This window comes from Pavona decussata, unplaced genomic scaffold (genome assembly GCF_977016875.1).
Source record: "Pavona decussata unplaced genomic scaffold, jaPavDecu1.1 SCAFFOLD_91, whole genome shotgun sequence".
Taxonomy (NCBI): domain Eukaryota; kingdom Metazoa; phylum Cnidaria; class Anthozoa; order Scleractinia; family Agariciidae; genus Pavona; species Pavona decussata.
Window position 1 is genome coordinate 387,947 of NW_028145508.1, and position 18,992 is coordinate 406,938.

At 38.4% G+C, this 18,992-nt stretch overlaps 1 protein-coding gene across 1 annotated transcript in view; it reads right to left on the minus strand.

Moving 5' to 3' along the window:
- LOC146474057 (unconventional myosin-X-like) overlaps positions 1-18,992 on the minus strand; it is a 54,212-nt gene that overhangs the window by 18,423 nt on the left and 16,797 nt on the right. Inside the window, exons 19-42 of the mRNA XM_085117298.1 lie at positions 18,663-18,765; positions 18,193-18,273; positions 17,725-17,849; positions 16,813-16,924; positions 16,172-16,333; positions 16,006-16,065; positions 15,511-15,635; positions 14,558-14,618; positions 14,098-14,256; positions 13,450-13,490; positions 12,702-12,789; positions 10,868-10,979; positions 10,107-10,183; positions 9,412-9,470; positions 8,741-8,851; positions 7,497-7,592; positions 6,471-6,564; positions 5,900-5,955; positions 4,758-4,843; positions 3,316-3,421; positions 2,512-2,636; positions 1,743-1,840; positions 969-1,028; positions 440-560 (exon numbers count right to left, since the gene is read on the minus strand). Of these exons, the coding sequence (XP_084973424.1) occupies positions 440-560; positions 969-1,028; positions 1,743-1,840; positions 2,512-2,636; positions 3,316-3,421; positions 4,758-4,843; positions 5,900-5,955; positions 6,471-6,564; positions 7,497-7,592; positions 8,741-8,851; positions 9,412-9,470; positions 10,107-10,183; positions 10,868-10,979; positions 12,702-12,789; positions 13,450-13,490; positions 14,098-14,256; positions 14,558-14,618; positions 15,511-15,635; positions 16,006-16,065; positions 16,172-16,333; positions 16,813-16,924; positions 17,725-17,849; positions 18,193-18,273; positions 18,663-18,765 (2,318 nt within the window). The remainder of the gene's footprint in view (positions 1-439; positions 561-968; positions 1,029-1,742; positions 1,841-2,511; positions 2,637-3,315; positions 3,422-4,757; positions 4,844-5,899; positions 5,956-6,470; positions 6,565-7,496; positions 7,593-8,740; positions 8,852-9,411; positions 9,471-10,106; positions 10,184-10,867; positions 10,980-12,701; positions 12,790-13,449; positions 13,491-14,097; positions 14,257-14,557; positions 14,619-15,510; positions 15,636-16,005; positions 16,066-16,171; positions 16,334-16,812; positions 16,925-17,724; positions 17,850-18,192; positions 18,274-18,662; positions 18,766-18,992) is intronic.

Genomic DNA, 18,992 nt, shown 5'->3' on the forward strand with positions numbered 1-18,992 from the left:
AACTCACCCGAAAACTGTGAAGCAACCACAAACCCGAACATAAAAACATCATCCAAATAAAGGTTTCCCATCTCTACTCATAGATCTTGGTATTGTATTTGTTTATCAGCGCCGAAATCAAGGCTTTTGTTGGCCATTCTTGATTCGTCCCGGTAACGGGCCTGGATTGTTCATATGGGAAAGATTTACAGCCTGGTTACCGAGATCTCGGTAACCGGGCTAGCCCACCTTCTGATATGAACAAGCCGAAATTTTTACAAAGGAAATAGTAGTGAGGCGAGATCTCGGAAACTGAGCTTATATGAAGAGGCCCTTAATCGGAGCCATGAAGGGATTATATTAGGTCACGAGTTCTCTTCAAGCACGGAAATTATGGATTTTCAAAAAACTGTACATGGTGGTTAAACTACGCGTCACTAAGATTGACGGGAATACTCACGTGATGACTGTGATTGTCCATATGGGAGGGGTAGGAGAGGTGCCTTGAGTGGTATCTTGGAGTATTTCAAAACTGGGTTGGTGCGATACACCTGATCTGCTTCATTCTCAGTTGTTACGTTCTGTTGAAGAAACAAAAACACCTTCAGTGTAAGAAACTAATTTTAACCTGTGAATGATGGATATGAATGATACTGGTTTTCAGAGTGGGGAAGATGACCGCTCACTTGCTCGTTCAGCTGTAGACGAAGGTACAACATGTGTCCTCGTACACGAAGTACTTAAACATTTTATTGTTAATTCATGTCATTGACCAGAGAATGAAGACTAGGCAATCAGTAATTGTCTTCTTTATTAAGAGACTTTGTAGAGCTATTATTGACAACATGAAAATGAATTAAGAAAAAATTAAATGTAAGTTGCCCGAGATACTTTTCCTGGCTCACAGGACTCGTTGATCTCCTGGACAAATCATGCCTTGCTCCAAAAGTAAAGTCATAACTGCCCCATTTAATCGGAAACCACCCTACCTTTAACTCGCCTACCAGCTTCTCGAAAGCAGTTTCCACTGGTGGTTTGTTATCTATTACCTACAAAAGTCAGATCACGAGCAAAACGTTAAAGCCAAAAACAAGGTACAATCAAACGTTGAAACATTCGCTTTGAATGGCCAGAACAGGTATGGATGTAAATGTTAAGAAAATGGTTCAAATAATTCTACTACTCCAAAGAAACTACTATCACTCATCTTTGACTGGGGATGGGTAGAATGGAAATGGATTGCAACTCGAAAAAGAATTTTTTTCAAGTTCCTCCTACTGTATGTATCTTGGAGAACTGACTAAAAATTGATTATAGTTTTCTCTTACTCGGAGAAATCATTTCATAGTTTCTTCCCGCTCATCCAAGAGCAATCTCATATTACAGAAGAGGTTTCTTAGTCAAAGATTTGAGCAGGTTTGACCAACATACAGCAAAATCTCCGTGAGAGTGCCCCTTAAAGGTAAAACCAAGGGCGTCCACGGTTAACCAGACGGGAGAAGTCATACGCTAAAGGCCAAACCAGGAGCAAAAACCATCAACCAGTAAGGAAATGTCAATATTTGACGACTAGTTAAAAAACAAATTAAAAGAAAAAGCTCAGAAGCCAAACCAGCAGTACAAAGAGAGTGTGGTTGTGAAGCAAGCAAAGAAACAAAATTCAAAAAGAGGCAAAACTTCAAAAGAGACTTAAGCGTCCCTGGCGTGACAGTAGTGTTAATCAGTGTAACCTTCGTACATTGTTTGGAGCAGAGTTTACTTACCTCCTGAATGGCATTAGCCCAGCGAATCGCTTCTTCTTGAAGCTTGGCATGAAGAACATACGATCGTTTTCTTCCATTGACAATAAATGTCCAGTCACCTAAAGCAGGAAGTAAATACGCCGCTAATCAACGAATGCCCATGCTTCAAGGAAACGTAACACGCAGTTAATTTACCTTAAAGGAAACCTCCATTTTAAATTGTCGAAAATACAATCTCATTTTAAATTTGGTTGGAAAACAAGGAAATAATATTTCCATGCCGAACAAACGGGGTTTGATGATCGCCTATTTTCGCTCTTAACTTCTCGGGCACCGCCTGTTGGATTTCATGACAACATAAGGTTGCCCAGTTGTTTCACACAATTCAAAAGAACTTTGTGTCACCGAATGACGTCATAAAATCCAAAATGGCGGCGCACGGGAAATTTAAAAGTAAAAATAGGCTATGTATTTCAGTTTTGCACACTTGAATATTATTATTAATATTATTTCCTCTTTTCAAAATAAAATATAGAATTTAGACGTTACTTGCAACAATTTATCGCCAATTTGTTGTCGGAGTGGAGGTTCCCTTTAAATCCAAACACGTTTGGCAAATATTACAAGAGGAAATAACTAATGGACTAGCTGACCTTCCCTTGACTAAGATTGAGATAGTTGAAAGAGAAGGGAGACGGAGATTTTGTAGGGTTAAGCAGTTCATCACTGTTCGTGATCAAGCCACTTTGTTCTCCACCTTTTACGAAAGGCCAAGCCACTCGACTCTTACCAGGCTCTCGTTCCTCGGGCGAGACAACAGAGCAGAGACTGGTGAGAACAATGGAGCCAAATTTGGGGCTGTTCTTCACGTACGATTTGTAGTAATCCAGTGAGTTTCCTGTTAAGACACACCACCTGTAAAACAAATGAAGATAAAAGATTTTAGCTCCCTATCTCTTTCCGCTACCTTTAACGAATCGACGGCAGTTTTCTGTGGTCTATTTAACAAATAGATTCAATTTTGCCGTGCGTCTGTACTCTGATAACGCACAAATGACGTCAAAACGTGGTGAGAGCAAAGAAGTACGCTACGAGCCGCAGGCGAGTACCGTGACTGATGTTCTTACCACGTTTTGAAGTCCTCTGTAAGTTATCAGAGTACAGACCCACGGCAAAATGGAATCTATAACCAAGACTTTTGACCACATTTCGTGAGCGAGCATCACGTTGACTTAGTCGAATCCGAAAAACTTTCAAGCAAACTTTAAGACCATTTGTACACACACGCGGTTGTGATCCTCTAAATTAGAGTATAATACGAAAGACCAGACCATAGAAATCTGCTGTCGATTTGCTTTTTACAATAACATGGAAAAAGTACGAGCGGAATTGGCTTTATTCTCCTTGAAAGCGCGTGCGTTACATCTGACGTCATTTTTATTGTCTGTACTCTAATAGGCAACAGTTACGAGCCAATCAGCGCGCGGGAATTTTGACAGTTATTGTAAAATAATTAATACATTATTCTATCAAGTGCAAACTGTTTTAAATTGATACAAAATGTTGGGGGAGAATTCAAGAATTGATCACTAGCCTCTTCCTTCTGGAATCGTCGTTGGCACCTTCTTTGATTAGCCAGCCTTTTTCAATGACATCAGCAAAGCCTTCATCAATTTCATGTTCTTTACTTGTCTGTATAGCTGTAAAACAAAAAGAGCAATACAGATGAACATTCATGACCCAAACTAATACAGTGAAGTTGACCTTAGTATAAATAAATCACAATCATTCTCCAACACAAATGATTACGTGAAGTGTACACTGACATCTTAAACCCAACACAAGACTTCGAGTTCAAATTTGCTCTTGAGGCACTCAGTATTCAAATTTATTGCAGTTGCTATGTTGGTAACCCTTTGCCCCGGTCTCTCCGTCCGAGTACCAAAAGATGCTTTCATCAACATCTTATGAGGGTTGTGGGGTGGGGGTAGGGGAGGTGAATGAGTGACTTGAGTCAAGTCCACACTAGCGTCTCTGTAACTTCCCACGCAGTCGTTAATACGAGTCCCCTAAAAACGACTGCGTGGGAGGCTAGCGTCTCTGTCGCGTCTCTGTTTTTACTTGGTAGAAAACGTCACACACAAGCGTTTCATCTCGTTTTCACTTAAGGACAGTGCCTACTAATACCGAGGTATTTTTGTGCGGCTTATGACTATGCCGGAAAAACAGATCTTAGCAAGGCCTCTTGGAATCCAAAAAGGAAAATTGGGGGTAACCACGCATTTTTCATAGATAATTAAGCAATAATATCTCTAAAAAGCGCCAAAATATAAAGCAAAGTATGGGATTTCTTTCCTAAATTGAAGCTTAATTATCTCTGAAAAATGCATGGTTACCCCTAATTTTCTTTTAAGATACCAAAAGCACTTGCTAAGTTCTGCTTTCTCCGTATAGTTTTAAACCGCGCAAAATTATCCCTGTATTAGTAGGCACCACCCATAGGAAACCCGAGTATCTCGAGATGCGCAGAACGTATGCGCAGTAACAATAGTAGGCACCGTCCTTAAATCCACAAATGGTTACACATTTACGAGGCTCGGAATGGCGGCCTTGTCTCCAATATGAGGACGTAAAAGAACCACTAACGACGTAACGAGTCCCTTGCTGTGATCACCCTTGGTGCCAACATGTGGTCGGCTTGGCGTGATTCTCTGAAAGGCTTCTGAAGGAGAAGGCCGTGACTCTGTCATTGTCTGCCGTATAACAGCCAGAAGTCAATCGGATTTCCCGAGTGCTGGGAAAACACGTAGTACATACGTTTTCGTATTTCGCTCGAACACGTTAAACTGCGGTTTTAGCTGCTGTCCGTACTTAACGATAAAAAAGGATTCAGCTTATCCAAAGCTCTTTCAAAGTTTAATGAATTTGTAGTCATGTTGTTGGTGGTTTTCATAATTTGCGTGATGAAATCATCACACAAACACTAGAAAACAAGAGATTCTAATAATTAGAATGGTGTTATAATGGCGTTCATACCTTCTACCCAGCCGTTGACATCTTCAGGGCTATCCGCAATGAAGTTCATAACTCGATTAGCCGTTATAAGAGTGAATGAGTTTGGTCTGAAAAGAACAAGATCGGTCATTGAGTCTGGGTGGGGCTTTAAAGTAAACAAGCAGAGCGAAAACTGATAAATGACACACCAGAATGATGCTTATGACTTACAAACTTAGCGCATTATATTGCTTTCAAACTATAAACATGATAAAGTAATTTTATGTAGTACCAGGCAGTGTGTTGTAAGTAAGAAATCAATGCGTGGAAAGCACACTGAGTAATTTCTTGTAAATAGCAATTGTTAGTACAACAAAAAATGATAAATAGATAAATAAATATTTGTTTCAACAACCTTGAATCACTTTCCACTACTTTTTTTTGTTGTAGTTGTTCTATTTTTGTCGTTTTTCTTTCGATCGTTTATTTTCGCTAACCTGTTCATACTGCAATACAAAAACTAGAGGAGTGTGTGGATGGGTTGTTATCTAGATACCTTTTTAGTAGTGCAATGTAAGTGGCTTTTGTACTGTAATGTAAATAATGTCAGTTATAATATTGTATAAAAAAAAAAGTTGGTAGTGAAGATACGGTGCTATTATTGTAAATAGTGTTTTTTTTGTTAGTACCGTAGTATAGTATAGTATGTTTATATCGTAAGTACAGTTAGAACTGTAATTATCGCTATTAGTGTAAATCAGTGTTAGCAGTGTTAGCAGTGTCACATTATGCTAATAAAAACTACTATAGTTAGCAACAGAGGAAATTGATTGAAATTTGAAAACGTTGCTGTTCTATCGGTGAATCTTCGATCAGGAAATAGCGGATAGAAGAGCCACTCAGCGGATTTCCACTTTTGATAAGGCGCTTCATGTATTCCCTTAGCTTGATGTAGAAACATTGAGATGACAAGAAAAAAGAAAAAAAAATGGACGCAAAATAGCACCTAAACACCAGCCCAATCGTTGTAAAAGACGGTTGTTATTGATTGCGATTGATTTCAGTCACTTAAAATACAACTCACTACATCTAAGACATCGTTAACTCTTGGATGTGGTCTCGAGTAACTACATCGTAAGACACAACAAAATTTACTTTACTATTAAGGCAATTGTTACACTTACTTGTTTGCTACTCCTCCAGGAGTGCAGGACTCAATCATAGCCACATCAATAGTGCCCTAAACACAGAGAAAACCAATTGCCTTTTTGAGTTTGGTACGTAACGCCAAAATAAGACAGATGTAATGTTCGTCATGTCTCGGGCGTCCTACGTGGTGATAAATAAATAGGCCGTTTCTGAGTTGCTGTGAAGCTCATTATGAAAGCGAGGCTTTGTAAGAAACTTTGAACTTAGCCTCGCTTTCACCATGAGGCTCAAAACAACTCGGAAATGGCCAATTAAAATTAAATTGTGCTGATGAATATTGAGAAGCTTAGCTAAACTAGTAATAATCAAAGATTAGGGAGTGCGTTCGATGATCTCAATCCCAGGCTCTCTCTCCTTTGCCAAGTTGATGATGATGTCATCCGCCCCTGCAAAATCTGCGGAGGATGCCGGATACACGTCGCAAGATCCATTCACTCAATCGACGTTGTCCGATACAATCTCGACTTCAATCTGTTTTAGGAGTGCGTTTCAGTTTCTACGTCGAGCGCAACGAGGGGATGGAAAATGTAAAAATACTGGCCGTACCGCTGCATGTTTGACGTTCGCCGACTCTTCCCTCATTCCCTTCAATTCTTCATCACTTGCTCTGTGAACTCGGTTTAGAACGTTAAACCACTGACTGAAAAAACAATAACAACAAAAATGCATAACTCGGCTAATATTGGACTGTCTTCCATGTCCACTTGAAAGTAATGGGCTGTTTATCCATAGCTTTGCACTTGCTTAAGTCACAATTTAAAAAAACTCTCAACAAATGTTAAGGAGAATAACACTTTGAAAATTGAAAGACATGTTGACGAAAATTAAGCTTGAAGAATCTCTGCACACTAACTGTGAGAGGCCAGTTTTAAATCAATAGTTACTCCATTTAAATTGTCTCTTTCATGTTGAAAATTGTTTTGACTGTATTTATATTACGTTTTCGCTTGATAGCGATTGATATTTTGACCTTATAAGCATCATAGTTTCACTTTGCAGACCGATAAGTCATACAACTGTCATTTGCAATACCGGTTGGCTTAATTCTTTATATGGGAAGTTTTAACAGTTTACGTAATGTTTAAAAACGAGCAGCAGTGTCTTATCGGGATTTAAAACCACGAGGGGCAGCTGAGTGGTTTTAGACCCGATAAAACACGTGCTGCGAGTTTTTTGAACGGGTTCAAAAGCATTCCTGGAAAAACGTGTGTCAATAGAGTTCATAACAATTATGCTTTTGTGAACGTTGGAAATTAGCATACGAGAAGAACACCGCATATTAATGAGGAGTGTGTTATCAGCTGATAAAACACTGCATACTAATAAGGAGGAGGTTTATCGATATAAAGTCACTGCACGTGATTTATTAGCGACCATTTGATAGGTCAATGGGCTTATGAATTATTAATGAGTTTTTGAACTGAACTGTAACGAACACTGTGATTACAATGATGAACGAAGTTGCCGTTGAAACATAGATCACCTCAAAAATGTCGTACCTCTTCTAAAAGCTACATGTATGAACGCAAAAGTAAACGAAGAAAAATTATGAGCAAAAGAACCACAACTCACTTCCAGTCGTTGGTGTTCTCTGCAATAATGTGGTACGTCCTGTTTTCAGTGATGATACTGAAGCCATTTTCTTTCACACCATCATCAACAATACGTCTACAAGGGAAGTGAAAATAAATATTTCACAACGATTTCCATCCCAGACCTTTAAAAATTATCATGCCTGGTTTTTATTCCAAACATGCGATTTTAAAAGCTAATTTTTGTAACCGTTAAGGACGGTGCCTATAAATACAGAAGTATTTTTGCGCGGCTTATGACTACGCGGAAAAAGCAGATCCTAGCAAGGGTTATCGGAATCCAAAAAGAAAATTTGGGGTAACCACGCATTTTTCAGAGATAAGCAACAATAATTCAAAAAAGCAGTAAAATACAAAGCAATGTATGGTGTTTTTTTTTTCCATATTGAAGCTTTGTTATCTCTGAAAGATGCATGGTTAATCCCAATTTTCTTTTTGGATACCACGAGTACCTGCTAAGTTCTGTTTTCTCCGCATGGCTTTAAACCGCGCAAAAATATCCGTGTGTTAGTAGGCAACACCCATCAGACACCCGACTATCTCGAGATGCGCAGAACGTATGCGCAGTAACAAAAGTAGGCACCGTCCTTTAGAGGGTTAGTTTCTAAAGAAACTGCGGTACTGTGTCGGGTGGGGGTTGGAAACGAATGCTTGTTCGCTCTGACGAAGGGCTAACGCTCGAAACGTCAGCACTCGAATCTCTTAAACGTGACCAAATTACTTTAGCAACTGTTGACAAAACTTAACAGTATCTTTTGAACCGTTTTCTGTCTACATTTTACATCTGTTCCTTAAGCGCTTTCATTCATTTTCAATTATTACGCTTAAAGCTGCAGTGACTTGGTCCGATCATTTCATAGTCGACGAAACCCCAGCCGTTTTCGATCATGTAAGTTTGGGCAGAAGGCCAAACGGCATAAAATAAGTACCCCTTATTTACTCATACTGTAACTTACGGACCGAGTTTTTCCCGTTGATTTATGGCCAAAGCGTGAAACTAAAATAAACGAAGATCCGTAACTCACAGTACGGATCGAGAAAACGAGGTTAGCAAGATATTCATTATATCTCTGAGGTTAATCGGGCGCGCGGGAAAGAAACAACTTTTAAATTGAGCGGGACGTAGAGTTAAGTACGGCCTGCAAAATTGACCAATCACACCACACGTACTAACTGAGAGACATAACAATGTTTGTTATCGACCGTTGTCTATCGACAACATACATTGCATTTCTGATATCAATGGTTCCGAGCGACTTTGCTCCATCCATGTCGGTTTCGTGGTACGTCAGAAGATTATCCTTCAGTACAAACCAACGGCGTTTCCAATTTCGTCTGAAAGAAAAAAAATCGAATTAAGCGCTGTGAAAGCGAGCTAAGTTCTGGACAGGCATTTATGAAAAAATTAGAAATAAGGAAAACTCTACAAAATTGTGATGATAGGCGAATTTTCCACGACAAAGACAAATTCCAAGTAAATCAACATTTGACAGTAAACTATGTAAGATGACTTTCGACGCACACCTCACATTGAAACAAAACCATGTTGTCCCAAGAGGGAATCGAACCCACATCTCACCAGGAGAAGGGTTTTTCCACAAGGGGAGTTTGTCTTCTGAAGAAATATTTCGAAGCCAGGAAAGTTCCAGTAACAAGTGAATGAATCTTTAATTTTTACTAGGCCTACGTATGATACTAAGTGCTTCGTAAAGTGGCCAGCGTGGTTGCTCCAATAGTGTACTGGTTATCACGCCCAACTGAAGTTAATTGTTATAACAACATAGTCTGTTTGCTTTAAGGTGACACGTCCGACTCCATTGCCGAACATCTACTTGATGGCATGTTGCTTGAAACGAACGTGAATTGAAATGAACGATAAAATTATTTCACTGTACCGTGACAGAGTTGTTGTCCCTCCACCCTTTTTCATCAACCAGCCACATTTGAGAGCATCCTTAAAATCACAAAAACACAGAGATGTGATTAAAGACTACGAAAAACATATCAACAGAAAGATCATTTCTGTCTCTGGAATATTAGGGAGCCTTAGCGACGGTGACAGCAACGAGAACGTAAAAAAAAAAAAAGCAATAGGCTTAATAACCAAAACAACAACTCTTCACGTGCATTACACTTTTGGGTTCATTTCTTTGGCGTCAATGCACGACTAGGACGTGAAATTTCCTGATGGGACGTTTTATAGAGGACGTGAACACACGACGATTAATTTTTCTTTTTCTTTAATTTCTAAACTTGGGTGCGGTCTCCAAGAATTCAACTCCAGGAATTTCACTAACATTTGACTTTTAAGGCGAGCTGAAATAGTCGCGACGTTTGAAAAAACGCGAATTCATTTTAATAGTGACGTTTTCGCTGCCGCGGCCATTGTCGTTGCTAAAGCTCTTTATTGTCTTTATTGTCACTCATTTTCGCTGAATATGTTTTGTGTGTCATCGTGATTTGTAAAACAGAATTAACCTGTAAATTTGCAGCCTCAGAAAAAAAAAATAGTGCTTCTGCGTGGCATCGTGATGTATTTAGTACATATTTTCTAAAAGGATTGCTTCGTTCTAAACTTTGAAAATCACACCTGCTTTCCCCTGAACCACATGAAGGTATCATCACGCAAGACACACCAGTGTTTCTTCCACAAAGTCAACAAACCACCTAAAAAAACAAACTGTCAGCTGATATCGAGTAACTCAAACGTCTAGGTCCTGTTTACCAACAGAGCAACAATATTAGCAGTAATCTCTTTCAAGATTCAAACTTCTAAAATATTTTTTTTTTAATTATGCCACAATGACGATGATGTTGATGATGATGATGATGATGATGATGATGATGATGATGACGACGATGAACGTGCAACAAGCAATGAGCAACGACTGAAAACTTAAAGAAATGTTGGCATGAAACACCTTTGAAAAAATAACGGAAAAAACGAATGACTGCATTGCTGGTTCTCTTACCAGAGGTGTGTCTCCTCAGATCTTGGTTAATCTTAATGACTCAGCCCATTAATCTTACACATTTGAGGTTAATCACATGACCCGTATTGATGTTTGTTTTAAGGCCGTCTGATTGATGTTTTTCCATTTTACAGAGCCTCATTGTTTATTAAACCATTGCACTAAGCTTTAGCCTGTTCCAGGCTCCTAGAGACGAAGGGAGGACTGGGGTTCTATCTTTTAATCATTTCAAACAAGATTATGAAATCAAACTTGACAACTTTGTGGGTTGAAACAAAATTTCACTTGCTGCACTGTTCATTCTTGCAGCCCAAGGATATGGAGAAAACATTTAACAACGGTTAAGTGCAGATTCCCTCCCTAATAACAGTACACTGACCTCTCATCATAAGATAGCCCTCCTTGAGTGACATGTCCTGGGTATCATACAAACTCGGTGGTCTTTCCCAAGACTCCTCTGCATCTTCTTCTTCTTCGTCGCTATCTTCCATCTAGAAAAGGCGACAGATCTCACAACATGTACAGAGGAAAGACACATGTTCAACAATACAGACAAACAAAGCTAAAAAGAAAAGCTATGCGTTAAGTCAGTACCATCAAGTGCTGTTTACAAAGTCCTTTTTCTTCAATGGGAAATTTATCAACAAAACCATAACGATACTTTCTAATAACCATTCTTTCAAAAACTGACTACTCATGTGGGTTTTGTTAAATTCCTAAATAGCTTGCTAGATTAGACCAATTTCACTTCGTTGTTCGTTCGTTAAAGATCACTTTAGATAAAGAGAATTTTGCCTTTTAAATTTAGTGAAATTCAGTACGCACAAGTACTTAAGATAGTTGAAGGAACAATACTTCTGAGATTATACAAAAAATTGAATAAGGTATACCAAATTCTACAACTCCAACAAATTTTTTAATATTAATCTTAGCAAGGACTATTGAAACCTCTTAAAGGGACAGTATCACGCTGTTTTTAGTAACACATTGAAAATCAAAAAGACGCTATTTGGTTGAAAGCAGCCAAGATATAATGACAAAATTCCATTAAAAGTCTATCAGAATGTAAAGAAACTATCCACGGATATTTTCGCCGGCAGTTGGCCAAGATAAAGAGTGGTTCAAATTTGAAAACGTCTGCCAGACGTTTTCAAATTTCGTCGTCGTAACGCACTAAAAATTGCTGGTTGTACTATATTTTTGTTCAACCTTTAAATTATCGATTTAGAAATTAATTAACACAGTGTTCAAAGTTTAAATTTTGTGAATTTTGGCCAAAAATCATGATATCTCCCATGATACTGCCCCTTCAAGACAACTGAGGGGTAACAACGCATTTTTCTGAGATAATCAAGCAACAATAATTCCAAAAAGTTTAAAATACACAGCAATGTACGACATTTTTTCCTACATTTAAGCTTAATTTTATCTGGAAAATGCTTGGTTACCCCCAGCTTACTCTTCGGATTTCAATAGCCCTTGCAGAAGTCTTCTTTGATCTATAACCTAAGATCTGTGAACTAGTCATTCTCGTATCCAGAGTCCAGAGGCTCTTTGGCCAGTGGTTGGTCCCCAAGAGAGTCTCTGGAGGGGAGGCAGCGTGGTCGAGTGGTTAGGGCGCCGAACTTGAAATCCGGAGGTCCCGGGTTCAAGTCCCGCTCTGACCGCTTGCTGGAGTTGTTTCTCAGTGGCCCCGAGTTCAACTCCTCGGCCGCGCTGGTCTGCCTCCTGCCAGTTGGGATTTTTAACCATGTTATTTTCAATTTAAAAAATTGTTTCTTTGTGAAGTTTAATGCTCGGCCCCACCAGCACTTGTGCTATAAACACTGCCGAGGGTAAATAAAAGTTATTTATTTGTTTATTTGTTTATTTTTATTTATTTATTTTTTTTTTTTTTTGGAGAATTCGAAAAAAAAAAATTTTTTTGATTGGCTGCCCCATAACGGCTTGCATTGTTTCACCGCAGAAATCCTGCGATAATAAAATTCCAGTTCCCAGGAGTCTCTCCTGGCGCCTACCCAAAAAGGGACTGAGGACTTGAGGACTGCGGAGGTAGGACTCTGGGTACGAGATTGTGAACTTGTGGGAAATCCAAGGTTGCGTAGAACGTGTGCGCAGTAGCAAAGGGAGGCTTAAATTCGCAATACACCTTTTATAATTCAAAATTCGTTCCAGTTATGATGAACAAGTCACACAGTGGTGATACTGGTTACCTTAAGCTGCCTGTCCAATTCAGCAATCTGTGCAGCCGCTTCAGCCTCAGCTTCTTTTCGCAGTCTTTCTTCTTCCTCTGCCTTAATTCTGTTTATTTTAACAACACCAGCACCAACGACAATGAGAATGATATGTTATTCAGTGAGTGACACAGGCATACTCGGAAAAAAGAAAATCCGAATTCTCCCACCAGAAATCGAACTATGAACTTCCGACTACTAGTTCGGATGCTCTACCACGGAGCTATAGGAGACGTGTGCCATTTTTTATTCCAGAACGCTTTTATATAATGTCTATGTAATTTGTATAGTCTTAGTACTCTAAGTAGTTTTATAGTTCTAATCTTCGATATATTTTAATTTTTAGTGTTTTTAGCGCTGATGAAAATAGCTATTATTGATCGATGTCGGCGCTATATAAGTTTTACTATTATTTATTATTATTAAACTAGCTTCACGTGACACTAAGTCACTGAATAACACATCATTCACATGTATTAACCAGGCTAAAAATATACCATTACATTGATTCCACAAATTATAATATTGACTGCTGTTTGTCTTCCAAAATGTTATGAATTAGACGAATTAGGTCATTCCCTTCACTGAACTGTCTTCTTCCATGACAAAGCAACAGCTTCGTGATCAACACTCAAAGTATGTCCACATTTAGCCTTGCGGCCGGGTACAATTTGCTTGTCCAACACAAATATTCTATTCATTACCTCTAAAATATAAAGAATATTACCTTGCTTCCTCTTCTTCTTTACGTCTTTTCTCTTCCTCTTCCTTTGAAGAAACATCAACTCATTAGCAAGTAACATAATTTACGTATATACTCGATATCACGTTCGTTAAGACCCACCTTCTACATTCTCGTAGGTAAACTGAAGTAATCAAGTCCGGAATTAGAGGTTTGCCTGTTGCATGATTTGTAACAGGTCTACTCTACGCCTTTGTGATTTATAAATGCAAAACAAAAAAATGGCACGGATAGATTGAAGACGCTGATCAAGAACGTAATACTTCAAGCCTTAACATCAGCTTTGCCATGCGATGGAATCTTCAACGACACTTGGGAAACACACCAAAAGATGAAGGTCTTTCATTTTTTTAAATAGAGTATTGAAGTGAAGTATTCGGACATGAGGTGACGCGGATTCGTTTTGCGAAAGAATCTTCAATGACACAAACGAACACACCCCGAAGATTGAAGATCCTTCGATTTTCTAAATAAAATATTGAACTGAAGTATCTGTAAATGAAGTGAACGCAGCTTTGTTATGCGATAGAATCTTCAACAATACTAAGGAAACACACCAAGCAACGAAGGTTCTTCAAGCGAAGTATCTGTACATGAAGTGAACGATGATGACTATCATGACAATCTGAGTACCTTTCTACGAGCCTCCTCTTCCGCTTTCCTTCTGGCTTCTTCTTGTCTCCTTGCCTCTTCCAGGGCTCGAGCCTTCGCCAACACTGCTTGCCTCTGTTCTTCTTCTTTCCTTAGCTTTTCCTCTTCCTCTTCTTTCTTTCGCTGCGCCTCTTCTTCGGCCTTTGGCAAAACACAAAAAAACTGGTACCAAGCTCAACAACAGAAATGGGATACGTATTCAACAAAAACTGTGAAATTGTGTTATGCTCCTTCAAAGTCTACAAGACCCTTGACAATGTAGACATCTTTTTCTGCCTACTTATAATTTAAGATGACTTGGTAGAAAGATGACATAACTATTTTTTTTACAATGTGCCAAATATAAGCTTGACTATTAGTGCTGGTTCTGGCAAGTGCAACAGAGGATCTCAATCTCAACGGCCAGACTGCATGCATAACAAAATTGTACGTTCACGTTTACCTTACGACGCAGTTCCTCAAGCTCTTGGATCTTTCGTTCTTGTTCCAGTCTCTCCATTTCTCTGTAATTTTAGAAAACAGGTTGCTGACTAACATTTATTAGATCTTAGATACGTCCCTAACTACCACTGTTTCTCAGAAACAGGTACTTTCTTCATATGACCTTTCAAGGGCCACAATGGAGTCCAAAATAGAGTAACATTTCTCTGCAAAGGCTCCAGTACTCACCAAAAACCCTGAATTGTTTATCACGTACAGAATTTTAGTCACTTGACATTACAGTGCTGGAAAATGCCACAATCAAATTGCTCAGACTTTCTAGGGTTTCTAGAAACCATGGAAAACTTGGACACATCGATAATGAGGTAACATGCTGCAATACTGCTGAATTCAGCACTAGTGTTGGTGGAAGCATTTTTTTAAGTAAAAAAAGTCTTGAACATTATACAGTGAACATGAAATAAATAGCTTAAAGAAAGAACAGGGTTGGTAAAAATATTTCTATTCAGAAAATCATATGTTAAAGGACATTACATTGCAAAACGTTTCAGAAATAATTAATGGGTTATCGGCTTTCGTGCTCTTTCCAAATTTCTGATTCCCAACCGTATATTTAGTACTCTCTCTATCTTCCTGTAAATCACTGTCTCAGCACTTTAGTTTGGTGTGAGTGTTAAGTACCCCAAGATCACTAAAATGTTGTGTGTCATATACCATGGCCACTTTAACAAAACGCCTCCCCATTATTACAATAATTGCAAGCAAACGTCTCGTACTTTCATTGACCATCCTAAACGGAAAGCGAACAGACATTTTTTGGAAAAGATGTCAAAAGTTGTCAAAACAAATTTAAAAACTTTGTCAGAGGCACTAGAATATCACACAGCACTATGAATAAAAGAATTGTTTAAAGCATCCAACTACACAAAATGGATAAAATAGTATTATCTCTACCTTCTTCTCTCTTCTTCCTTTCGTCTTTCTTCTTCTTCACGTTCTTTCCTTATTCGTTCTTCTTCAATCCTCTTCTCCTCCAGTAGTCTTTTGAGAAGTGCTCGAGCAGTCCTTCCTCGTTCATACTGAAGGGGAGTCAAGACACTTGGTTTCAACACACATAAGCATGATTGGAGTCTTGATAACAGGTTTTAAATAACATTGATTTTGGTGATTTTATTTAATTTTATAATAACTTTATTAATGTGTCAATGTTGTGTAGCTGAGGGGAGAAGTCCCCTCTACTAATTCTGGACACCTAAACATTTCTTATTTCTTCTTTATCTGGCTTGCCTAAGAACAGGTAACAGATATCCAACACCTCAGATTTTGTCCACAAAAACTCTGTTATAAAGAGTGGTTTTTAAATTCTCTTTTTGCTGAAGTGTATTCTGATCAAACATGCTTCCTCTTTTTTTATATAGTTTACATAATTGTTTGTATAAATTATCTTACCTTCTGAATGACAATGGCTGCCAACCTCATTTTGATGTATTGCTTCTGATAGAAGTGAGCCTAACAAAAAAAATTCACACATGTCACAATCGTCAACAACATCAGTGTTTGTAGAACATAGCAACTGAACGATCAACGAGAGTAAGAGAACAGAGCATTCGAGTACCTTGTAGTTCTTTTGTATTTTAATGATGTGATCACGAATCTTCACAAATTTCTTTCTCTGAAGGTATCCCATGATCCTTCTTTTGATCAACATGGCAACAGCTTCAAGCTGAGCGTTTCTCTCGCGCTCAACCTTATACTCCAAGTTGTCTTTCATGAAAACCTATTGGTGAAAAGATGTAAAGAAGAAACGCGATGCAAAAGAACGTTAGAGCATGATAAAATGACTAATCTCTAAACGGAGAGTATGAAGTGTAAAATATTGGTTAGCTCTCTTGCGGATAAAGCAGTGAAAGCATTGATTTGGTTTACATGACTTTCCAAGCAGCGTGGGGTTCGATACATCAACTCTGCTTTGTTATACTGTTGTCAAGTCTACTGTGTTGTTTCTACATCAGGACATGCCCATCTTGTTGTCACTCTGTTGTGCCCTTTACATCACAGCCAGCCCCTGGTTATTCCAAGGGAAGGCAACAGAACAACGAGAATGTCAGTGTTCAAATGGGCAAAAACATTTAATCACATCAAAATATCGTTATTGCAGCCTAAAGATAAGCTTCTTGGGCTATTTTTGTCTCAGTAATTCTTCCAGAGTATCACGTTCATAAATACGAACGCGCTCACGAATTATCTTTTGATTACCTTGGTTTTCCCAAGTTTAAATGACTGTTTCTCAGGGTCAAAATCTTGAAGCAACATTGTGCAATCACTGTTGTCTCCTGATCTCGTCTTGCCACGAAAGAGTACCTTGTATCTAAAAATAAAGAACCAGACAACAGCCAGGCATATGTCTCAAGCCTTGCAAACTAATAATCTACACAACATCTGAGTATCGCAGATGTGAAACATCTCTGTCAGTAAAGTCATTACAACGTCTCTTAAGTAAGTGTAGAAATGAGAATGACATATTGATATGAATCGCACAAATTTCATTACACCGTTTAATGCTAACAGTTTTCCGAAACATCTAAGCCCTTTGTGAACGTTTATTTTCTTTCCTCACAAACGTTTCTGTGAAAGTTTCAAAACTTTCTGGAAATGGACGATGGTTGTAAGAAATCGTCAATGGGAGGTCAGTCTCCGACGGAAATCGAAAGACAAATCGAGGCTTGTATCTACTCAATGGACTTTACATTTTAAAAGAGTTTTGCAGTTCTTCTTGCTGGTTAATACGTTTTTTAATTTGTCATCACCAAGTCAATATGAGTTCAAAATATTCAATCACGAACTTGAACAAATTGAAAAATTTCGTTATCCTCCTCGCTTTGTCTATGAGAGGACACGCGTTACTGGCATTTCGAAGGAAATCAGGCGAGGGACTGATTATAAATCCTTGCAAACTTTAAAGGGTATATTGGGAAGCATCACAACAGAGCACATTCTTAATTTTTTACATTTAGATCTTATAGTTTTAAGCAACCTTTTTAATGGAAAGTTGTTCCAGCATAATTCAAGACCTATTGCAAAATCATCTAACCAAACAATTGTGCACTTTACAGCTAATTCCTTTTATTAACAATAGGCTAACAATCTAACAAAAACGTGCCAATATACCTGAACAAAAAGTCCTCGTATGTTCGCCTGACTGGAAAACCTGCACGCCTGATCCTGACAGTCTCCAACATTCCGGAATACCTCAGTTGACTAAGGACTAGTTTGGGGTTGAAGGATTGGGGTAGCTGTGATGACAAAAATAATTGAATAATTTGCTTAGCTTTCAAAATTTAAAAATGATTTTTGAGAATAACGACCTATTTGAGCGCACGGCAATGGCTACTATGGAAAGTTGGAATACTACGTGTGCAACAGTAAAGCGATGTAAAGTTTAGAAATACAAGCAACATTAATTCGACTCCATTTTTGACATATCACATCTTCAGAATTATCGGTAAAGCACCAAACGAGGCCTGTGAAATGGATGCTACATTTATCACCTTCACCGTTCATCATTAATTAGGATCAGTAAAGGGTACATGAATATTATAGAATGAGACCACCAGCTAAAAGAGCGAGCCACCTTACCTTTTTCTCATTGGGCTTAACACATCGCACAAAGTAGGGATGAGACTGGCTCAGTGTTGTCATGAGAGATGCCAGAGATGTCTAAAAATAAGAGCAAGCAATTAAACAGAGCAAGAACAAACCATCCTACAGGTACCTTCTTGAACTCTTTGCTAATCTATGCCAGCGACAATTCTTCGCTATTTTGAAAAGAGTAGACTCAGACTTGGCTTTTTTTTTTTTTTTTTTACTTATTTCATACTGCTCTTTGCAGAAATGGAAATGGTTTTGCATTATCTGGCCTACATCAAAATTTGAAAATGCCGTGATAAAGGTCATTGGACAACACGAGGAAAATGAACTCCTGAACAAAGTAATTTAACCCAAGTCTTAAGCAACAGTAAAGAAGGCACACCACACAATATGCGTATGCATACCTGTTATGAACTGCGGCTAGATTAAAACAAAAACTACCAACAAACTACACACACCTTAAATTGTGAGCTCACAGTTGGTCGTTTTCTGGACTTCTTGGTTCCTGCTGCTGGCACTGAGGGTTTCATATGTTCAACAATGTCATAAATAAAATCTGACCTAAAACATGAGAAATAACAAGTTTGTCAGCCTACCAGCAAGAAAACGTCTGCTGTTGTCAAGGGACATTGACAAAAAACTTAATATACTGCGTTTGGGGCCTGAACTTGCATCTTATCTTTTTCATTGTACTTGTTATGACATTATGAATAAATTGTAACAAATGTATTTCAAAAACTCATTTATAATTCATAAGTTCATAGACCTATCAAATGGTCGATAAAACA